The sequence below is a fragment of the Zosterops lateralis genome, assembly GCF_965231275.1.
Source record: "Zosterops lateralis genome assembly, chromosome: 29".
Taxonomy (NCBI): Eukaryota; Metazoa; Chordata; class Aves; order Passeriformes; family Zosteropidae; genus Zosterops; species Zosterops lateralis.
In genome coordinates this window covers 5583949-5607445 of record NC_139789.1, presented here as the reverse complement: position 1 = coordinate 5607445, position 23497 = coordinate 5583949, and the positions used below count along the sequence as shown (strand labels likewise).

Genomic DNA, 23497 nt, shown 5'->3' with positions numbered 1-23497 from the left:
CTTCCAAAAACTGCAGCCCCAGAGCAGCTCCTGCCCTTAGGCGTGGACCCTGCAGGTGATGCTCTCAAGGACTGCAGGAGCTCCTCACCTCCAAAACCTCAGCGTAATCCTTCCTAGAAGTTTTTCCCCCTGCTGAGCTCATCAAAGCTCTTGCCCTCACAACACCACCACCTCCACACTCAGTTCGAGTTTCCTGCAGGTGCCATGGGACATCCCCAGCTGTGACTTGCCACACGCTGAGTCAAGGCACGGCACGGCACGGAGGGAGGCTGGGCTGGGGGCAGGATTCTTTCTGCTCTCGGAGAACCTCTCACCCACGTTTCCTGCACGAATCCTGGGTGAGAGCGCTGCCTGCACGGGGGCACAGGGAAAGCCAGGGCTGTGGGAAAGTACAGTGGCACATGGTGTGTCCCATTCTACCTTGTTGGGCAGCTGGTACCAAAAATGTTCTGCCTCCTGCCCTCCATCCACACCCACAGCTGCTAATGCTGCCTCATTTTTTTAGACTGAGCACCAGGTATTTTTCTCTTTCCCCTCCAGGCCATTGGTTCCTTTGCCATATGGGTTAGAAGCTGCTGGCTTGCTGCTTGTATGGGGGATGTTGGCCTCACATCTCCTGGCTTCTGACCATCTCCTCTCCCCATGGCCACAGAATGAGAGAGAAAATAAATGTTACAGCTGCTTTTCCCTGCGTCCATAGTGCAGTCCTGAAGGGAGACTCTCAGCCTGCTGTTTTGTGGCCCAGCATTTAATGGTGCCCCGTGTCAGAACCCAGCAGTGGTAGCCTTTGGTACAGAGCCATTAAAGAGTTCCATCAACAGAGGAAAGGTTTAAAACCCAAGCTGTGGGTTCAGGAGCATCTCGGGGCACAGGAGGAATTAGCAATTCAGTCCTGATGAACCACAATAGTCAGTCACAACGAATCTCCTCTAAGATCCTACTCTTGGCAGTGTCCAGAAGGTTATTGGGACAGCAGGGCACTGCCCTGAGCCCATGTCCTACAACGCCCATATCCTATAACGCCCATGTCCTCCATGGGACTTGGGATACACCTGCTGGAGCTTGGGGAATGAGCCACGACCCAGCTGTGCCAAGCAAAATCCATGTCTTGGTGGAGCCTGGCAAAAGGGGCTGCTGGTAACTGGAGGGACCAGTGGGGTACCAGAGCTGGTGGTGAAGGAAGCCAGTACAGCTGCACTTGGCTGATGAGGAGGGTGAGGCATCCTCCCCAGAGTGAGCAAACCAAGCCTTCTGCAGGGCTTCGAGAGGCTGCAAAGCACAGTGTGTGTAGCACCCTCAGGGTGCTGAGGTGTCTGGGGCTGCCACTATTTGCTCCTCTGGGTTTTTTGGGTGGTTCCGCCACTGCTTTTTATCTTGCTCTGTAACAGGGGAAGAACAGTTGAAGCTAATTCCCATGGGCCTGAAACAGCAACAGTGAAATAAAGTGGAAAACCTCCTCAGAGAAAGGCAGAGAACTATTGCTACCAGCGTGGCTGAAAGTGAAAGGGCTGAAGGAGCCTTTGGCCCACATAGGGAGGGAACCATCTTCTTGTTTTTTTTGATACTCTTGAAAAGAAAGAAACAGCTGCTTTTCATTTTCTGTGTAAAACAGCACCCGTCAGTGCCAGGGCTGCTGTCACAGCCCCACGATGCTGAGCCTGTCTCAGGGGTATTGGGGGCACCACTCAGCGAGAACAGGCACAGAGGCTAGAGCACAGTGGGAAAATGGCCTGAATTTTAGATTTTATTACAAAAACCCACCATATATTCAGCTTGTTTTGAGGCTATTGCCTTTTTAGCCATTGTTAGAATGAAAGCAATTGGGCAGATAATAATTCCCATCCCACACTGTAGCATTGAACCTCTGCACTAACAAAGAGTCATCACCGAATGTGACTCTTTGCAAAGGATAAATTAACTGGCGCAAAGGATAAATTAACTTTTTCTATTATTCCATGAGAGAAAAAATATACTCTTGCAATCTTCTGTAAAAAATACCTTTGGGCAAAACAGATTATTTTGACTTTGGACAGCATCATTCACGAAACGCTACACCACAAACTTGGTCTGAAGGAAACCACACATGATTTGAGTCTTTTTATCTCAAATCGGCGGCGGAGAGCTCAGTGCGGTTACAGTTCTCAGAAGAGATCGCATTTAATCATTGTGTCAGTTGGCACAAACACCGTGTTTGTAGTGAAATGCTAAAAAACAGCACATTTATCTTTCCCTCTATCAAGATTTGTACGATAAAAAGCTCTTAACGTTAAAACTCATCAGTAATGAAACATTTGAAGGGCTCAGCTACCCAACTTGTTTACTGTAGCTTATTTTAAAGAATGGTCTGATCCCTCCTGCCTAATATAACAAATACAGCATCACTAATCTCCACCCAAGGGCATTCATTCCTTGGCCGGCTTCACTTTAGCTCTAAGATATTATTTCTGGACTTTTTTGAGGGAATGACAGCTACTAACTTGCTTTGCTGAGCAGCACATTTCAGAATCCAGAGCGCCCATAGGGGTTGCCTCACAGCGTGTCCTCACCAGCTGCACCAGTGCAGGAGCCAAGAGGAATTTGGAGGGGGAGAGAGAATTGGAAGAGGACTGTGATTTCCCCATCTGACCCACACCAGAGGGGCCAGAGAATTTCTCCCGCGTTTCCTGCGGGGAATCCGTCACATTCTGGGAGAGCTGCAGCTCTCGGTGACACGCGGCTGCTCTCGGTGATGTTACATCACCCGCTGGTCCCAGCACTGACCTGCCCTGAATCATCTTTTATTTTATTGGCACTGCCTCATGCTGTGGTATCGAGAAGTCCCAAGCAGGCAAAAAAAAAACCTCCCCCACACCCCAGAGTGAACAAGCACCAAAGAGAAAATCGCCCCTTGCCTAAAGAGCTCACTTGTCATTTGTGTTTAAATCTGGTTGGGTTTGTCTTTCTCCTGTAGGGCCAGAGGTCCACTCCCCACCTTGCACACCACTGTCAGTGACAGCACAAGCTGAGGGCTCAGGGAGACAGGCAATGCCACTGCTGAGATGCAGCGAGTTTTGTTCGTGCTCAGGCTGCAGTTTCAAAGGTGACAGTAAGTTTGAAAATTTGCTTTTCTGTCAAAAAGGCTTGTTTGAGCTCTCAGAAAACCAACTGGAGGAGGGGGACAACTACAAGTCTCACTGTCTGGCACACAGAGCTGTCCTGTCCTTCTCCAGGAGTGTCTTCCCTGGCCAAAGCAGCACCCTCCAAACCAGCTCCAAAGGAAAAAAAGGAGCATTGCTAATAGTCACTGTAATTCAGTTCAAATCCTACACCAGTTGCTGCTCAGCAGCTCAGGGTTGTGGAACCATTGCTTTCGTAGAGGGCAGAGTTTCGGTGGTTACTAACGACTTGTTCGGTTGATATGAAATTGTGGAGGAGTTGAGAACTCAGCTGTGTGCTCTAGGCCAAACAGACAAATGAAAAGCCAGTACAAGGCCTGCACCTTGTCCCTGAAGCAACTCGTTACACGCCCAAAGCTGCCAGTTCCCCTCCTGCCACTGAAATTTCAGTGCCAGCGACTCCTGGAAGATGTGAACTCGTGTTCTACAAGATCAACCATGTGCAGAAGCTTCTGGGATGAAAAACTGAGCTGCTCCTCTGCTGCCACAAGTTTATTTACTCAGGAAGTGCTGCCACACAGCCAGAGGCAGTGACAAGATGGAAAAAGCACATTATTGGCATCACATCCCATCAAAACAACCCTTCCCACAGCACAGCCCGGCCAACACATCATTGGAGGGGTGATGCTTTGTAAGCAAAACCCCCAGTCAAACACAACGATGAGCTTGTGACAGGAGATTTATGAGATTTATATCCATGGGGTACCTGCCTGAACCTTGTAGGGTTTTTTTCCACCTTCTTAAGGCTGGGGCTTTGGGGAGGTTTAACTGGGATGTGCCTGTTTCATGCCATGCAATGCTGAGTTAGTGATGGTTTCTGGTGTATTTCTACATATGTGACATGGATTTATTATACAACAAGGGTGCTCGTTTTTCCTAAAAAATGTATGGAAACAATTTCAAAAACCTGCATTATAGCTGAACAGCTTCTTTTTGCACAGACACTGGCCCTTCTCCTCTTGTAGCCTTCCTTCCATGCGCCTTTCAGATAAAATCTTTGGATTTATATACACGTGTATGTGTACAGGTAAATATATATTTATAGCCTATATATCTTTTATATATTTATATATATATTTATTTATTTATTTATATAAATATATATTTATATCTTATAAATATATATTTATATCTTATATCTTATAAATATATATTTATATCTTATAAATACAGATATAATTTAATAAGAATGCAATGACTTCACTATGCTCGTTCTAAAACACAGCAAAAAAAAAAAAAAAGAGTTATGATGCTACAAATGTCCATCAGACAGGAAACTGGAACTTTGGTAATATTAATAAATTCAACACTTCATACTTACTATGACACTATAGAAAAACAGAGACATTTCACCACGGCACTGGCATTTTATTGTAATTGGGAAGATTTTCTCTCTCTGGAGGCTTTGCTCTCTCCTCTCAGTGTGTCCCAGAAGGGAATTGATCACAGTAAACAGACAGCTAATGCTCCTATGGTGGATTTACTACTCTGCTACTGCATTGACTGAACACAGATACAAATCCTAAAGACAAAGTCACACATCCTGAAGCATTAAAGATCTTTTATTTCTGTTGTCATCCTTTATTCTGGATGCCTCAGGAAAGCTAAAGTTCTTTTGGACATGTCCATTTGGGCTGGATTTGGAAAGAAGCATCTACAAAGATAAATTTACACAACCAAAAAAACTACTGCTGTGCTGTAGCCCCCAGTCTGGGAATATAGGGAAAGGGCAGCTCAAGCAAATATAGGAAAAAAAAATTAAATAAAAAATAAAAAAAGTAGACTCTGGGGGAGGGAGTTGATCATACACATATCTTGAAGTTTTTTTTCTGCAGGCGAAAAACCTTTCTTTCGGTTTCAAAGCTACTTGTGTCCTTTACTACAAAACATGTGTGGCTGTCCACAGCTCCTTGAGGTTTTCTGATCAGCTCTCAGGCTGCTGGAGGTAAGAGCAGGGATTTCTATCGAGAAATGGAGAGATCTGACAGCAAAGACCTGCAAACCAGCCTGGGTGAATTCAATTCCAGCCCTGAGATGCAAATAAAGCAACAGTTTTATTTAAAGCAAGTCACTCCAGCCTTTGAAATGCCAGGGAAAAATAATACTTTGTTAACTTCTTGTTTAGGAAAAAAAAAAAAAACCAAGCAGAACACTTCCTTTAATGACACATTAGCTGACAGTGGTGCTTTTATGACTCTTTCCTAGTCACCGATGAATCACTGGATGGAAGTGCAGGGACAGAATGTTCTTATCAAAGGGTTGCAATCCAGCAGTTCAGTGTCACCCAAAACAAGGTGCTTCTCTTGCTCCTGCTCTCTCTCTCTCATGTCATTGTCACCAGCAGTTCTTCCTGCTCAAGCCCTTTATCAGCCCAAGATCACATCTGATAACCCTGGAGGTCTTTGTGTCACAGGCAGCTCCACCCCCAGACCAGACTCTGGACACCCTGAGTGCCACCACAGCTCCTGTTTCCCACCACCAGCAGCCAAGGACTCTCTGCACCTCACCAGGCATTTTCCCCTTTTATTCCCTTCTAATGCAGTTCATATGTTTAGACATTTCCCTTCACAGACATCTGTTCTTTCCAAGTTCCTTACATTTTAGATTATATATCCTTGGGTTTGATCCTTTGCATCAGAAAATAAGGAGTTTTTTTGAAGCTTAATAGTGAGGGTTCAGTGCATCTGCCAGAGTTCCTGGCACAGCCAGCATCCTGCAGGAGCAATTACTTTCCAGTGAGTCTCTAAAATTGCTTATTTACTTCCACTTGTAGGCCAAAAATACTTTAAAATCAGGGCAGTTTTTTCCAGTTACACAATCACCCAAAATATCTCGAATACATAGACTTCCACTGTGGTTCAATAGTCAATCTGAAAATAGCCAAAACAGTTTGTAAAGCATGTTAAAAGTGCAGGATTTTAGAAGTGCAGCTCTATCATCCAAGTCAACCAATGTCACGAAGCAAGATCAATTCCCCTGATTTTATAACAACACAGGGGAAAAAAAAGAGACAAGAAATGAGAGGGCAGACAGTCTGTGGTGCTCTTCAGCAGCTTCCTGGGCAGAATTATCACAACCAACCACTTCAAGAATGTCCTTTCATGTCTATAGTTTATTTATTGCTCTTGGTAAAACAAAACCAGAGTTGATTTCTGACCAGCCATAAGATTTAGGGTATTTTTCTGTTAGAGCTTTTTAATTAATTATAGTGAGTTTAGCACATGAATGTGGGGCATCTGCTGCTCCTATCATTTTCATTTATCAAAAGAATTGATAAAACCTGTTTTGGGCTGCAGCAGTTTAAGAATCAGAACCCCTCCCTGTCCTGAAGGTACAGGTAACAAAGTGTACAGTGATCATGTAAAGATCTCCAGAAAAATCTTCTAAAGATCTCAAGGCGCTTTGCCAAGTGAGGCTCCATTTGTTTTCCTTACTCATGCATATTTTAAACTCCCTTTAAAGTTTCAACAGTTTGCATGGGTGTAATTCAGAACAGACTGGGGCCTTACATATTTTGCATACCAACAAGTTATGTGAGTCCAATTTCTGAAAAAAAAAAAAAAAAAAAAGATTATATGAGTATTATGATGCAGTTGTGGAGTAGCTCACTGGGAAAAAAAAAAAAATAATAATAATACAACAAATCCGGAAGGATTTACTTTGTAATTTTAAGTGGATGTTCACAAATGAAAACAAGCTTTGTGTCCATCAACAATGTCCAGAAAGGAATCAGCTTTTCTCCAAAGCTACTGAAGAACCATGGTCTTAATTTGAAGGTTTAAGTTACTGGCACCCTTGTATGAATATATATATATATACACACACATATATATATATATATATACACACATATATATATATGTCATCTAGACTTTAAATGATATTGAAAAAGTAGAAATAGCATGATAAACCTTCAAAGCTGAAATAAAAAAGAACCTGTGTTTTAACTTAGTGTTGAGTATTTATACAGCCGGCACCGTTTAGTCCGGCATGTTTGAATGAGTGCGAGTCTGTGGTTGCAGTTGTGTATAAAAATACTGTAGCCTGCTCCTGCTTTAGGAGCTAAACTTCAGTTCCCAATAGCTCCCTCTGTAATTCTCTTTCCAAATAAAAGGACAAACTATTCCTGGCTCGTAACGGTGTATTTCTGTGGCTTCTTAAACTATAATGAAGGCAGTCTGGAATGTTAAAAATTACATGCTCGATGCCAGTTCTGAACCCACGGTAATTTAGGCTTTAAATGTTTTGAAGTTTACATTTTGAGTCTGTTATTGTACAACTTTTTAATTAAAATGTTGCTGCAGTCCAGATCACTAATGCTTCTTGCTCAAAGATCCATTAACATCTATCTTAAAACCACTATGTAGGGAACTTGATAATTTTGGTATCGAGGGCTAAGGCCATCTGCTTGGAAAATTATTTGGTTTTTATTTGGCTCCTTCTAATTGTAGAAATTCAAAGACATCTTTGATATCCACTGGATTCCAACAATGGAAACATCAGTTCTCTTTCCGTAAATGCTTCAGATCTGTCTCTGCTGCAGACTTAATGCAGTTCAAGAAATAATCTGCCAAGCTTGTCACCAAGGAATCAGGTTTGGATTTTTCTGCATAGACTATAAGTACCGTTGACACACATTATTATCTCTATTTTTTCCCATTGGAATGCTACTAAATAAATCAGAAAAACATGACATGCCCACTCTAGCTGCCCTCATAACCCAGTAACAGCTATTCTTAGGATTAACAGCTCCATGGACTCTTCTCGTTATCATCTGTAGCGGAGAGTTTGTAGACATTTATACTTGAAATATGTATTCACATTTATATCCTGTGTACAATGAAGTGAGACAAACCTGACCTTCACTCTCGAGCTAAAATTCCTCTCATACCCTCTGTATACAGTGGGAATTAATTCCAGTGTCAGTGAGAGATAGAAAACCTGACAGGTAACACCACGAGGCTGGAGTTTCAGTGGGGCTTGGAGTGGCTTTTCTTTTGGGCACTTAGGAAGGTCCCTCCTAAAACCAGTGTAGGAGCTGGCCCAGTTTTTGAAGGAAATTCCCTCAAGGATTGCTCCGCAAGGCCCCCAAAACATATCCACTGCAGGACAGCAATGGCTTTGTGAAAATTCTGCATATTGAGGGGGAAGTCAGAGCTTTCCGGATGTTTCTTGTGCCAAATAACTCAGAAATCTACTTACATTTAGCCCAGGTTCAGATAATTTTGATACTGAGAGCTAAGGCCATCTGCTTATAAAACTGTCTGGTTTGTATTTGGCTCCTTCTAATTGTAATTGCTGTACAATGTAAAATCACAGACCTGTTATCGCATTTGCATTTACTCATCATTGTACAATAATAACAATTTCCAGTGTAGCATCCACAGGATTCTTGCACAGCTGCAAATGTTGCCTGAATGCTTAGAGAGAGAGAGAGAGTCTGGCCAGCTCTAAGACAGTAAGGAAACAAAACCTTTCCTATCTGAAACATCCACTCTGCGAAAAGGTACATTGAAAAATAGAGTGGACCTCACTAGTCTCTGTCTGTGTTGTCTGTGAAGGTTTCAGACCTTGATTTTTATCATCCCACACCTCAATATTATGCATTAAGAGAAGCAAAACCCCTCTGACATGACAAGTGGCATGAACTGTCTTCATAGCAGCCACATGCTTTCACACCCAGCGCTTCTCCTGCTGTGATACAGAATTCTGCCTTGTACCTGATTCTTGGCTATGAATTCTGCTTTTCAGTTGTGAGCATAATGAGGTGTTATTATTTCCACCTAATCAAGGCAAAACCGGTTTCACTTTCTTTGAAGCTTTTTATCTCCCTACAACGGGATTTGAATCTCTGACTTCACCACCACAACCCAAGAGCCATAACCACAAGGCCACATGGTTCCAGAGCTGTTTTTGGAGGTGGTGGTGATGTGAGTTATTTTAGAAGCTGCTAGCTATAAATTTCAGTTATATTTGAAGGAAGGGTAAGTGAGCTTTGAAAGTCCTTGGTGAGTCTGTCCTTCAGTGACTAGCAGGCAATTACTGAGGCCACTGGCAGGAGTGGGAATGGAAGGGTCGTCCTGCAGCTTCTACCAGAAACCACTGAGTCCAAACAAACAGCAATTGTGAACGACAGTTAAACTAATTGTCCTTGTTGGTATTACTGGCCCAAGATGGGCTGTGACGCAGAAAGTCAATCTGCACAAAGTCAGTTTTTCATTATAGTGAGCTCCAAATAGCATCAAAACAAGTCGTTTTTAGACCTCTGGGCTGTGCATGATAAACCACCCAACCACCTTGATTCTTTTTTAAAAAAGCTTTCACCCTGAACCTTTAGTTCAAGAGGCATTTTTTTGCACTACTGGCTTCCTGCCTGAAAATAAACGTGAATCTGCCATTCCATACCACTTGTTCCATAAACTACAACAGCAAGTGCTGGGAGCTCTGACTGGAACCATTTTATGTTTGCAAAATAAGGATCATTTGCCAAAATGATATGCAGGATTTAAAAGCCTCATTTGCCAAGATCCATTTGAAAGAGAGAAGCCTTGGCGCAGCCAAAACCCCATTGTTGGGTATGATGTGAGATAAAATCCCCCAAAAAGCAACTGAATTGCACAAGGAGTTATTAAAAGCTAAAAAAAAAATAAATGTGGAATTCAGTTCTTTCATTTGTAGGAACTGTTTACACTTTTCTGTTCTCATGAGAGTAATTTTCAACTGCACAAGTTAACCACATCTGTGTGAAATGGAGATAGATCAGAGAATAAAGTGATTTCAATCAGAAAAAGGGTCATCGTGGAGATGGTACAAGATCATGCTTGATACACTCAGCTCCCTGTTGAGTATTTCCTTGTCTCTGGTACAGCAAAACACAGCTGAGCACCAGGTATTTTCTCTGTTTGAACAGTGTGACTTCACTTCTTTGTGATCGAGATGAGCTTTCCCACTGGAGATGCTCTCACACAGCAGCCAATCTCCAAAGGAAAGGCCAAGGGCAAACAAACCCCACAGAGATGATCAACCTCAAAAAAAACCAAAAATAAAACAGAGTAATAGGGATAATCTAGTAGTTCAGGGCACAACTAAGGGAGTGAAGGCAATTCTTTGAGGAGAAAATAGAAGAGAATTCCTTGGATTTGCAGAGCTGCAATGGTATTAGCTACAGTTGCCTTTAGCTGGGTAAAAAACTGGCCTTATCACCCCAGGGAAGGATGAATTCTCCATCATTTTTTCCTTCTAGTACAGAACCTTACCACTTCTGAGCCTACACACTCAAGCTGGAGATGATTAAAATTGTGAGGCGAGAATAAAAACACCTGATTGCCCAGAAAATGGGCAAGTCAGGGAAATCCTCCTGCTCCACTGAACTCGCTACCACCAACCACTCAGAGACAAACACTGGGACTGCAAAGGAGGTGGAGAAGTTACTGATGGTTCCTGTTCATGCCCAAATAAATAACCTTTAAGGTGATGCTGATGCAGAAAACGATGTGAAATACTAGAAATACTCCTAGAAAAAATCAATAAATCCCACCAGTCCAATAATCTGGATTTATCATCTATGATTCCAGGTCGTTTTTACTCACAGATATAAGAAGCGATTGAACATTAAGATTTCACATCGAACATTGAGAACATTCAATTCTTAATTGAACATTAAGATTTAGTATGCTAAATACTAAATACAATGGCAATGCAGGAATAAGATAACATTCTCAGCCACGAAGATCACATCTATTTTGATCCTTGAAAGCAATTTTGGAAGTAGGAGTCCCTTTGGATTTGAAGTGAAAACCCTGCAGGAAAAAAAAAATTCAATACAATTGACGTTACATGTAAAATGCATGTGTAAAATCAGTGATAAAGTGCAGCTGACCTGTCCTGTTGTCTCTCAGGAAATCAGAACTCAGTCGTGCCTGTTATAACTATTATTTAATAGTTATATTATTTAATAGTTGGGGGAATGGCAGCATTTAGAGCTCAGTGTTGGACAGAGGTCTTTCAGTGAAGAACTCACAACAGCCATTTTGTCCTGGTTTCCAGGAAGAAAAGGTTGCTCCTGGAGCCCAAGAAAACTGTCACAAAATTCTCGAAGGGAAAAAAAGAAAACATTAAAAAAAAAAAAAAAATCCAAACAAACAAAGAAAACATTTCACTAGAACCCATCTTTGGAAAAATATAAAAAATATTTTTCCACCCAGAGAAATAACTATAAATAATGTTTGAACTATTAAAAGAGCGAACGCAGAAAAAAAAAAAAAAAAAAAAAAGGCTATTTACATAGGAGTGTTTTGTGCTGTTTCAGTCTAATTTGTCACTGATGTAGGAGCCTCATACGTTAGCTGGAGGAAATCCAGAGTTTTCAAAGGTTTTCTGTCAGGGCTTGAAAAGTTGCCAGTTTTTTTAATGGAGCCGAGCAGTCTCAGGCCTGTTGTTCTCAAAGATTTTGTGAGCCAGGGCTGAATGTTAGCAGGAAACAGAGCCAAGTGGGCTTCCTGAGCGTCTGAGAGAGGAAACTCTGTAATAAGCATGGAGGCTGTGGTTAAAAATAACTCTGGTATATAAAGGCTGCACAGGATCCCCTCTCGCTCACACTCGCCGCTGCCTCTTGGCTGCTGCTTCGCGCTGACTCCATGTGAATGGGATGCTTTGCCATCCCCTCCGAGCAGGTGGTTTTTAAGCAGAAGAAGACAGAAAACAGCTCGTAGAGAAGCTGCTAAACACAAGGGCAGCTCTTAGTGAGTTTCCAGCTCAATCCAGGTTTTATTTCATGGACATCGTCAGGTTGAGTTGAGCCACGGACGCGGAGCGTTTCGGTGTCTAACTTTAGGCTGAAGTAAAAGTTATGTCGAAAAAAAAAAAAATAACTCGGTTTTTTTCTGTGATATGAAACCTGAAAAGGGGAACAAGGCAAAACCATGCAAGGTCTTGAGCAATAGGTGAAAGGGCCCCCTAAATTGTTACCATCAGGCCCAGTGTGGCTTGTAGCACTTCTGCTGCAGAAGGTTTAGTCCCACCCTGTGCCCCCCTCGCCCAAGTCCAGGACGCGCATCTGGCAACCACAAACTGGAGGACCGGCCACCCACCATCAATCAGAGCTCTGCAGTCCCCCTGCCTTGCTTTCTCACCCTGCTTCCCCTCACCAAATTCATTTTTTGCATGGGATTAGGCCCATCTCTTTTCTCTCAAAGCAGTGATTTTCCTTGCAAATGTGGGATAAAACCCCACGCTGGTTATTTGGTAAATGAAGGCACCTTTTTCTCTGCTGTAACCTGACACTAAGAGCCCCATGCAGTCCATGCTGAACACTTCTTTGTAGCTCCACATTATGCTGTAATTGGCAAAACACATTCTTCCCAGGCTGGTGTTTTTATTACAAACATTTATTTGGCGCTTTATGTGGCAAATGAAAAGAGAATTTCACAACTCATTCTACAAAGTTGCATTGTATCAAGGCTGTCCCTTGAAAAAAAAGCATTTTATTGCTCAAGAATAGCTGTAACCGTTCAAGGGATTTCAACAGCGTTGTTCTCTTCAGCTACAACTGCTATATATATGTACTGCAGCACCAAATATTAATAATTTTGATCAGTATTAACCCTGACACCCTCAGCACTAAGTGTGACATTCCTCACAAGCATCAGCTGAACGATTTGGAGTAAAAAGCTCAGGTGTGTGGAACAAAACAAGCTGAAGTTTTGCTTCTGGATAGAAAGCGTTTTCTAAGAAACTCAAAGCACTGTTCCTGAGCTCAGACATAGCCAGGAATTTAAATATATAAATATCCTAACATGTAGGCATTAATAGCTCAAGGGGAAAAAAAAAAAATCACAACAATGGACACAAGCATCTGGAAAAAAAAGTCTATCTCAAAATATCCCACTGAAGTTTCAAAGTTTAATCATATTTATATAACTAACTGTGATCATGGAAAAAAAAAATTGTATGCAATATTGAATATTTCAGTGATCTAAGCCTGCAAGGACTTGAGAGGCCAGGAAGACAAATGAATTCAGCTGCTCTGTACATGCAGCCTGGCCTGTCTTCCTCTTACTGCCAGTTCATACCTCTGATTCACACTTCCATGTATTCAAACAGGGAAAGTCATTCCAGGCAGCCAGCAACGCCAATTAACAGCGTCACGGTTAATGAAAGGCTCGCTCCAGTATTTCCCATTCCTTTACTGCAGGACATATGACTAATAAATCATACAGGTGCAGCACAAAGAAGGTATTTTATAAAGGAGAACTAAACCCCACATTTTCATCACGTTAAACAAGGCTTTGCAACCCACACCCGACATGAACTCTTACTTTGTGTATTTGGTGAATAAAGCTCCACTTACCAGATCCAACCATAACCTATAACCATGTTTTACACGCCAACAAGGGAAACAACCCCAAAGCCTTCCTCACTCCTGAGTAAATCTCTTCTTGTGGCTGGTTTTAAGCTTTGTCCAGTCTTCTCTCCCTCCCCAGCCCCAGTTAAAACATGTAAACTTCAAAGTGGCAAAAAAACTCTGCTAAGAAGGGCACCTGCATCTGTGCTGACTCAGACTGCAAGAGATCACACAAATTTAAAAGAGAAAAGAAAAAAAAAAAAAAAAGCAGCTGATTAGGGCTTTGAAGTTCCCTCAAACAGATTTTTTTTTTCCCTTGCATTTATTAAACCCCAAACACAGTTCCTATTTCTAAAGGCAGTTAACTTGGCACATCTGACAACACTTACTGTCCTAAGTGAACATGACAGAAAAGACATCATTTCCCTTTTGCTACTGTCATCTCCAACCAGTTATACAAATTGTCAATTAAAAATGCAGCCCAGGAATGACATGACCAGTATGAACACTCAAAGGGTAACACTCCTGGATTCCAGAATTAAATTAGTTTCGTCTTCTTGGGTTTCTGATATTGTAGAGTCCATTAAATATTTATTAACCATAGGAGTAATTTTTCTGAATGAAACCACATAGGTGCTTCCACCCTTTGTTCCTGTTATTCCATGCCCCAATTGCCCATTTCTTCATTAAATATTTGATTCTGTAGTTTAAAGTATTTGGCAGCAACTGAAAATTACTTGTCATGATCAGTGACTGACATTTCAAGCAGTTTTGTTAATATGATTCGACACGCTTGCCAAGTTTTGGAAACTGTGGTATCATTTCACAGTTCTGTAAAAAAAAAAAATTAAAAAAAAATCAAACATGTTTTTATTTGACAGCTGAAAGGGACATCTGCAGTACAACACATGGGCATTCAGCACACACGTCAGTAAAAGCTGGCAGAAACACAGCTACATACCTAATCAAAGCTGATCATTAAAAAAGTGATATACATTATTCACGTTTGAAGAGTCCCCCCAGATCAAAAATTACAAAAAAAATCATTTACAGCTGAACACTATCATTCTTCACACAGCAGATTCAAGTAGCAATACATAATTACCTCAATTATATTCACTAAATAGCTGGATTTTTTTTTGCATGATTTATTCAATCATGAATGTATTTTCTTGCATATTTCTGAGAAAAGTTTTATTTATATAGTTTGATTTACTTATTTAAATGGGATTTAAGCTGGTTTCCCTCTGCATTGATGGGAGTCTGCCTTGCTAAAGCGGGTTGGAAACATCAGAGCTCGACTTTTGCTGATCTTTGGGAGTTAAGTTAGTAAGGCTTCCACTAAAACCAGTTAAGATTGCCATCACAAGGAATGGAAGGGATAGAACTGCCAATAATCACATTGAAAAAGCAGAAGTGCTAAAAAAAATATTTCTGTTCTCTCTTTGGGAAAAGGCCAGATGCTGTATTGAGATCAGACAATAATGATGTTGAAATACTTTCCATTACAGTAACTAAGGAGGATGTTAAAACAACTGCTACTCATCTCAAATAGTATTAAGTTGCCAGGTCTGGGTAATTTAGAAGTGAGTGTTTCAAAAGAACCAACTAAGGACATATCCAGATGGTTAATGTTTATTATCAATTCATTTCAGAGCAGTGGGGAAGCCCCAGGTGACTTAGAGAATGTTAATATTATGTCAATATTGCAACAGGGTAAACAGAATGACCCAGATATGCCTGTCAGTGTTACATAAACCTGGGCAGAGACAGGGAAGACTTGAGACATAAAAAGAATTCTAAATAAAGACGGTTTGCTAATGATGTTTGTGATGGTGTTTTAAATAAGTACGTGCCTGGGTGCGGAGTGATTTTCACGGTAAGAAATAAGCACAGGACAAATTATCACGGTGTGCTCATGCAAATTGGTCCAACCACAGGCTGATACATCTGCAAATGGAATTTAGATACTAATCAAGCAGCTTTATTGGTTCTTGATCTTTTTTTTATCATTGCTTACCATTCAATTTTGTTAACAATAACCCGGGAGAAAACGGAAATGGTTTCTGATAAAATCCTAGATGACAAGGATCACAAGAAGTGCAACGTAATTTGAAGAACATGTCATTGTTAAAGGATTATTTTAACTATCCAGGCAGACACAAGCCCCGCTCGTGGCAGTACAGAGAAGCTGAAGGCCACAGTTCTAGGAATGGAACATGCAAGCAGCTCTGCTTTTTGGCATGGACAAAAATGGGTTCCCACATAGGCCAACAGGGAATTATTCAATAAAACTGGGACACAAAATTGCTCTGCTCTCAGACATCTCATTTCCTGGTATCTTTTTGCAGCTTCTACCTTCAATCTGTGCAACCCTAAAGAAGATGGATTTCTTCTGGTGGTTCCAATTCTCCTGAGGCTTCCAAGCCCTGCCACCAGCCCTTCCATCAGGTCTCCATCAGATCTTCCACCTCCCTGTCTTCCCCCATACCCCATGTGCTCTGCTTTCAACATTGTCACAAATTCAACCTTCTCAAAAAGCCTGGGAGGCAGCACGGAGTGCAGAGGGTGTTCATTGGCCTGGACTGAGGAGCTGAGGCAGTGACACGGAATCACAGGAGGGTTTGGATTTGAAGGGACCTCAAAGATCATCCCGTCACCTGCCTTAGGCAGGGACACCTTCCTCCAGAGCAGGATGATCCAAGCCCTGGCCAGCCTGGCCTTGGACACTTTCAGGGATGCAGGGGGGACACCTTCCTCCAGAGCAGGTTGATCCAAGCCCTGTCCAGCCCGGCCTTGGACACTTTCAGGGATCCAGGGGCAGCCACAGCTGCTCTGGGCACCCTGTGCCAGGACCTGCCCACCTCACACGGAAAAATTTCTTCTCAACATCCCATGTAAGTGAGAAGCCACTGCCCCTTGTCCTGGCACTCCGTGACACAGAGATGGGGGAGAGGAGCCCCAAAAAGCTCCTCAGCAGAAGACCATGTCAAATGGCCCCAGTCAAATCCTTAAAGACAAGGGACTCATATTTGTCTGCTACTTGTGCTCAAACCTCAATAAAAAAGCTTTGAAAATACGCAGATAGCTCAGAGGAGACTCGCTAAGGAAAAAAAGGTATTAAAGGAAAACGTGTTTTCCAAAAAATTAATGAGCCACTTCAGCTCATGAAAGGGATGGGTCACCTTCATCTGTCAGTGCCTGCATGGGAATCAGCCCCAGTCATGAAAGGTCTGGTCAAAAAGGCTCCTTTCTCCAATTAATTCATGATGTTACTTTATTCAGACAAAAGACCTACAGGATTACATCACTCTCCCCGAATTAAGATGTGTGTCTCTGACATATACCTGTATATTTCATTTTATGTGGTTGTTTACATCATTTTATCAACTTCCTTGACGGTAGATTCTAAAACGTGCTAAGTCAGAACCTGCAGTTTAAATTAGACAAAAAAAAAAAAAAAAAAAAAAAAGTATAGTCAACAGAACTGTGATAATTTGAGATATAAGCAAGGAAATCCTCTGTCTCATTTCAATATGAAGGGGTTGGTCACCGTGTCACCTGCACTGTTACCCTGCTATTACTATTATTACTAGTTTGCTCTAGGTGCAGCCAGGACTTTCTGAGAACAATCCATGAGAAAGGAGCTTTTTTGTTTGTTTGAGTTGTGCGATGACTCAGAGCTGGGGCAGACAGGTGACGTGGGTATTCCACCAACCCATCCACTGCCAGCTCCAGTGGGCTCAGCTCAGCACAGCCCCGGCTCGGATTCTTCTATCAACACGCAAAAATCTTGATTGCAATCCCTTAAAAAGTTTCACCTGGATCTAAAAGCAGCAAGAGACAGCAGCACCGACACCTAAAAAAAATGAACTTTGCCATATAAAAAATGGCCGAGTCCGTGTTTACTTTGGCTGGAAGACAAATCACACATCATTTAGTTCTCCTCTACCCACGGAAGATTAACAAATACTTTCTAATCTCACATTCTTCACATTTATACACCAGCGGCATCACTCCTGATCTATGCTAAATGAGATCATTGCCAGGATCGTGCATTTAGGTATTTAAAATAAGCGCTGCGAGCAGCAGCAAAAAGCCAGAAAATGTCAGCACAACTGTCACAAAGCGAGTGGAAGGTCATGGCAAAGTTGTTCTCAATTTACGCAGAACCAGTGACTCACAAGGTAAATAAATTCTCACATTTGTCTCCCCAGGTTTAGTGCAGCTCTGGATTTTTTAGCCTTGCTTTTCTTAAAAATATATATAAAAAAAAAAAAAACTAAAGGCGGCGAATTTATTATTTTGTGTGTTTGGCTTTTCATCCTCTCTGCCCACTAAACATTTCCTTGGCACAAAGAAAACGCAGAGTTTGGTGACGGAGCCATTGCAGGGCTATAAACAAAGTCCAGAATCCAATTGGAGCTTCTCAGCGAAACCTACACGTCCAGTTGTATATCCTAGAAACAAAATATTTTGTTCTGGCTGTTGCTGAAATCACAAGCGCATAAACTGACACAGACATTTCAGGGTGTGTTATCAAGGGAGCGTTCACATTCATTCTGAATTCATCAGGAGTGTATTTTCTTGGCTGACTCACAGCCCCCATATATATACGTATCGTTCACTTACGGGACATTTTATTAGAGGAAAAGAGGTTTACATTGAAAGATTACACAAGTGTGACATTACAGAGCCGTGAGTCACACACATCTTTGTGTACAGCGTTACCATGCATTCAGTGCATCGATTCTGCTCCACTCACACAAGTTTGGCTGCTCCTTCTGGCCAACCTGTGAACTTTTTTTTTAGAATGAAAACTATAGAAAAAAGTTAGTTAAACGAGAGATATGCCTGATTTTAAAACACGCGTAGCTATTGAAAAGGTTCATTTAGTCGCCCTGGAAAGTGAGTTTTCCCGAGGGAGCTGAACACAGGCACAAGGCTGGGATGGCTCTGGTGAACAGGCTCAAAGAGAATCACAGAACCAGAGCCCATGGGGGGCATTGCTCCTTCCCCTCCTGGGACACACCATGCACAAAAGTGAGAGTTTTTTCCTGCTCTCTCCTCATTTCCAGCTCACCTAAAAACCCCTTTAAAAGTGGTTGCAGAGGAACTACGGAGGAAGAGAGGAGAAAGCACAGCACTTTCTTTGAGGAGGCTCTCAAAGAATCAGTCTGTCCCTTGACAGATCATAGTTTTTTGGTGTTTTTTTTTCCCTTTCAGATCTGCCACTTTTGCTCCTGGATGGTGGCCAAGCAGCCACGACCCTCAGAAACAGGAGTCTGGAGCATTTTATCAGAAGTTGGAGGAGAATTGCTCCTTCAGCCTCAGCACCTGAACTACAGGCTGAGGCAGGGGAGAAGAACAATCTTCCCTTGTGAAAAATCAATCTCCAGACCATAAAGTGTCCCCATGATGGGTAAATAGCACTTTACCTTTGGGAGCAGGGCCTGTGTGTCCCTCACTGTGCTCCTGGCACTTCCCACTCCCATCTGCTTTTTCTCAGAGTAATAGGGATAATCTAGTGGTTCAGGGCACAACTAAGGGAGTGAAGTCTGATTGCAGCACAAACCCCAGGGATGAGCTGGGCTGTGGGGCAGCTGCTCTGAGCTGTGGGGGTACCAAACCCCTGATCCATTGTGCCCCTCTTAGTGTCCCCAGGGCATTGTCCCTTCCTGAGTGTCCCCAGGGCATTGTGCCTTTCTGAGTGTCCCCAGGGCATTGTCCCTTCCTGAGTGTCCCCAGGGCATTGTGCCTTTCTGAGTGTCCCCAGGGCCAGGACCCCTCAGTGTTCCCCATCCCACAGCAAGTCCCTGCTGAAGTTTGTAGTTATCAGCTTGTCCCCTCTTGTCACAGATGGTCCCTTTGGTGTTTCCAGGTCCTTGGTGGCCTCCAGCCCCACAGATCCCCCACAGCCCATCCCAGCACAGGGACCCCCGTGTGGGGAAAGCCCTGTAGGTGTTTCCAGGGAGGGTCCCTCAGTGTCCCTGGAGCAGGGACATGGAGATGCCCCCCCCCAGCTCACTGGGGGCACAGCCCCCGCCGTGTCCCGGCCCCGAGGGGATCCCAGCCCGGGCCGGGGGTCGCGGGCCGGGAGGGCTGTGAGGGGGGCTGTGAGGGGGGCTGTGAGGGGTCGGTGAGGGGAGCTGTGGGGGGGGCACTGAGGGGGGCTGTGGGGGGGCTGTGAGGGGTCGGTGAGGGGGGCTATGAGGGGGGCACTGAGGGGGGCGGTGAGGGGGGCTGTGGGGGGGGCTGTGGGGGGGGCGGTGAGGGGGGCTGTGAGGGGGGCTTGTGGGGGGGGCTGTGAGGGGGGTGGTGAGGGGGGCTGTGAGGGGGGCTGTGGGGGGAGCTGTGGGGGGGGCGGTGAGGGGGTCGGTGAGGGGGGCTGTGAAGGGGGCGGTGAGGGGGGCACTGAGGGGGGCACTGAGGGGGGCACTGAGGGGGGCACTGAGGGGGGCCCGTCCCTCTCCGCTCCGCCCCGCTCGGGCCAGGACAAGCCGCCGCCGCGTCCTTTTATACCGGGGCTAAATTTAGGCTCTGCCCGAGCCGCTGCCTCCCGCCCGCCCCGTCCGGGACGCGTTTCCTCCGCCGCTGCAATTGGCCTGGGCCGCTCCGCGCCCGCGTTATAAGGTGCGGAGGGCGGCGGGGCGCTGGTCCCGCACCATGGCGCTCAGCGACACCGCCCTGCCCTCCTTCGCCACCTTCGCCAGCCCCTGCCGGGAGAAAGCCCTGCACGAAGTGAGTGTCCCCCCTTTCATCGCTCCCCCTGTCCCTCCCCGTGCCCCGGCAGGGCAGAGCGGCCCCTCTAAGGTCAGAACGGCACCTCTAACCCGCTTCTCTCTTCTCTCTCCGCAGAGGTGGAGGTGTGAGCAGGAGGCCAAGCCCCCCGCGGGCTCCTGGGGCGGCCTCTCCCCCCGCAAAGAGGATGAGGATCTCAACAACGTGCTGGATTTTATCCTTTCCATGGGCAGCGATGGCTACGGCCAGGGCGCTGCCGGCGGGGAATATCCCCCTGCCCAGGGCGACCCCGGTGGCTTTTACCAGACAAACCCGTCCCCGGGATGCTACAGCGGCCTGGAGCAGGGCAGCCCCCCGCCCTACAGCGCCGGCATCGTGCCCGAGATGATGCGACCCGAGGTGGACTCCAGCTATTGCCCCCCTGGCAGCGTCCAGGGCCGGTTCTTTGTGACCCCCACCTTCGGGGGGCCGCACTTCGCTGACAACATCAAACCCGAGCCCGACATGGACAGTTACGGACCGGTGCTGGGTCTGGTGCCCCAGGCTTGCCCCAAGATCAAGCAGGAGGGGAGCGCCACCTGCATGTTGGCCTACGAGCAGCCCCGGGTGGCCAGTTCCCCCCAAATCCCGGGGGCGGAGACGCCCCCGCTGAGCCCGGACGATCTGCTGGTCGGTGACTGTCACACGCAGATGATGTGCCCCTCGTCCGTGTCCTACCAGCAGAGTTACCCCCCGCCCTCCGCCTTCCACCACCCCCAGAGCCACCTCCAGTACCAGAACACCTCCCAGTTCGGCCTGTTCGAGGACAGCCTGCCCTTACAGCCCTCGGCTCCCAGGGGGATGCTCACCCCTCCTTCCTCCCCTCTGGAGCTGCTGGACTCCAAACCCAAGCGGGGTCGCCGCTCCTGGCCCAGGAAGAGGACGGCCACTCACACCTGCAGCTATGCTGGGTGCGGGAAAACCTACACCAAGAGTTCACACCTGAAGGCCCATCTCAGGACACACACAGGTAAATATTGCTCCATGCGGAGATGTGCTGCGGGTTGGGATTGCCCTGTGTAGAAGAGTTTGCAGCCTGGGCTTTTAAACTGTGAATTTTTACACCCTGTAGCGCGTAAAATTCAATTCACAGCTGAGTTATGTGGCTGCTCATCGGGTCTGTAACATCCAGGTGTTTACCTGTGTAGTCAAAGATTTTCCTAAGGTGTTTACCTATGTAGTCAAAGATTTTTTTAAAGCCCTTTCTCCAAAGATTTTTCACTGCAGGTATGGGTGGCTAAAGGAATTTCTGGTAGTTTAGCTTAAAAGCACTTGGAGTTATATGGCTCCTGATCAGGTCTGTAACATCCAGGTGTTTACCCGTGTAGTCAAAGATTTAGATTTTCCTAAGGGCTTTTAAAGCCCTTTCTCCAAAGATTTTTCACTGCAGGTATGGGTGGCTAAAGGAATTTCTGGTAGTTCAGCTTCAAAGCACTTGGCTCTTGCTTGGTGGCAAATAAAGGGACACGCTACGATAAAACTCGGCCGGTTGCCCGGTGTGTGATGCCACGCTGAGTCACGCTTTGTGATTTCCCCCCAAAACAGGTGAAAAGCCCTACCACTGCAACTGGGAAGGCTGCGGTTGGAAGTTCGCGCGCTCCGACGAGCTGACCCGCCACTATCGCAAACACACGGGCCACCGGCCCTTCCAGTGCCACCTGTGCGACCGCGCCTTCTCCAGGTCAGACCACCTGGCTTTGCACATGAAGCGGCACATGTAGCCCTGAGGACTCTGCCCTGCCAATATTGGACCTTATTTAACTGCTCAGGTGCAGGAGTGTTAAAAAAAGCTGTAGCTGGTACTACATAGGGAGGCACCGAGCGACGCTCCAGGACGGACACGGAGGATCTGAGCCAAGGAGGCTTAGCCAAACCTCACCTGCAGAAAAATCTGCTGTGACTGAATCAGTGACCTGCCCGTCCCGGTCAGGACAACAGGGGGTTATTTATGCAGCTTCTGTGAAGGGTAAACTCCATAAGACTCCATACAGATTGTATAGAAGAAGCTGTAAATATATATATATATTTTTTTTTCAATTCTTACTCCCCATTCCTAAACTTTACAAGACAATGTTTGTATGGAAACTGCCTGAAGTTGACCCTAGAAGAGATAAAAATGAATGTTACTGTAGCTAACAATGTTAGTTTAGATCTCAGTTGAAGGCATGGCTAAGAGAACACTCCTCTTGTCAGACTGTTCGGTTCACAGGTGCAATAGTATTCTTGTTTGCCATGATCTACACTAGAAGTACAGGGCTTGATGTCTTGTAAGAAATAACCTATTTACTGTAATTTTTTTTTACATTGTAAATAATTTTATACAGTGAGAAATATTGTATATGTAAATAGAAGACAAATGGGTATTTTGCCTATTTCTGTTTTTATAAAAACATAATTTTTTTCAATGTTTGAAAACATTTCCGCTTTTTAATAAAATAAGTTTTTAATTGCTGTGATTTTTTATTCTCCTTTGAGACATCCCTGTTACTTTTTCCCTGATGGCTGGACCAGCAACCACCTGGTTGTGTTTTAAATTATCAACAACTGTAACAACTTCTTAAAAAAAAATCTGAGCCGTGAATTTTTCTGAAATAGATAACAGAGTAAGTAGGGTGTTCTCAGTGGTAAATAAAACATAGTACGGTGCTTTATCAAAAAATCAAGTAGGAAAGTAGATCGTATTAAAAATATACTTCCTAAAAATGGTTAAGTAAGCAACGCTGTAATTTCAGTCTCATTTCTAGTTTTTTGCTGGACTATTTTAACAGCAATTCTTAATGTTTTCCAGATGCAGTTATAGTTTTGCCAGCAATGTGTGGGTTTTTACTATAAATTTAAACACTGCATTTTTGTAATTATGGAGGCTTATTTTAAGGCATTCTTGTACATAAATTTTCCTTGTTCTCAAGAGCTCGATGCAGAATTCCAATAGAACAGTAGTGGAATTCAAGCGTGAATTTACAACACAGGTTAAAATACCTTCATAACTCACTCCCCAAAACTTAAATTCACTTAGTAATTTGCAGTGCCTCCTAGATTTCAGGAGTTAAGATTAAGTTATTAACTATTTGGGGGGGGAAAAAATCAGCCAGGAATTGAGAGTCTGAAAACTAATTTCAAGTAAACTGGATACTGCAACAGCTACAGCGGCAAAGAGCTGCAAAACTCAAATTGAAGCCCCAAACAATTCTTGAGAGCTGTAAATGAGCTCAGAAGATCA

General features: G+C 44.4%; 1 protein-coding gene across 1 annotated transcript; it reads left to right on the top strand.

Annotated features, from left to right (window-relative positions):
- Positions 1 to 20144: 20144 nt before the first annotated feature.
- On the top strand, positions 20145 to 22728 carry KLF2 (KLF transcription factor 2). The gene is made up of 3 exons (XM_083880086.1): positions 20145 to 20238; positions 20356 to 21247; positions 21823 to 22728. The coding sequence occupies exons 1-3, from the start codon at positions 20164 to 20166 to the stop codon at positions 21996 to 21998; spliced, it is 1143 nt and encodes a 380-aa protein (XP_083736212.1). The 5' UTR covers positions 20145 to 20163; the 3' UTR covers positions 21999 to 22728.
- The last annotated feature ends 769 nt before the right edge of the window (positions 22729 to 23497 follow it).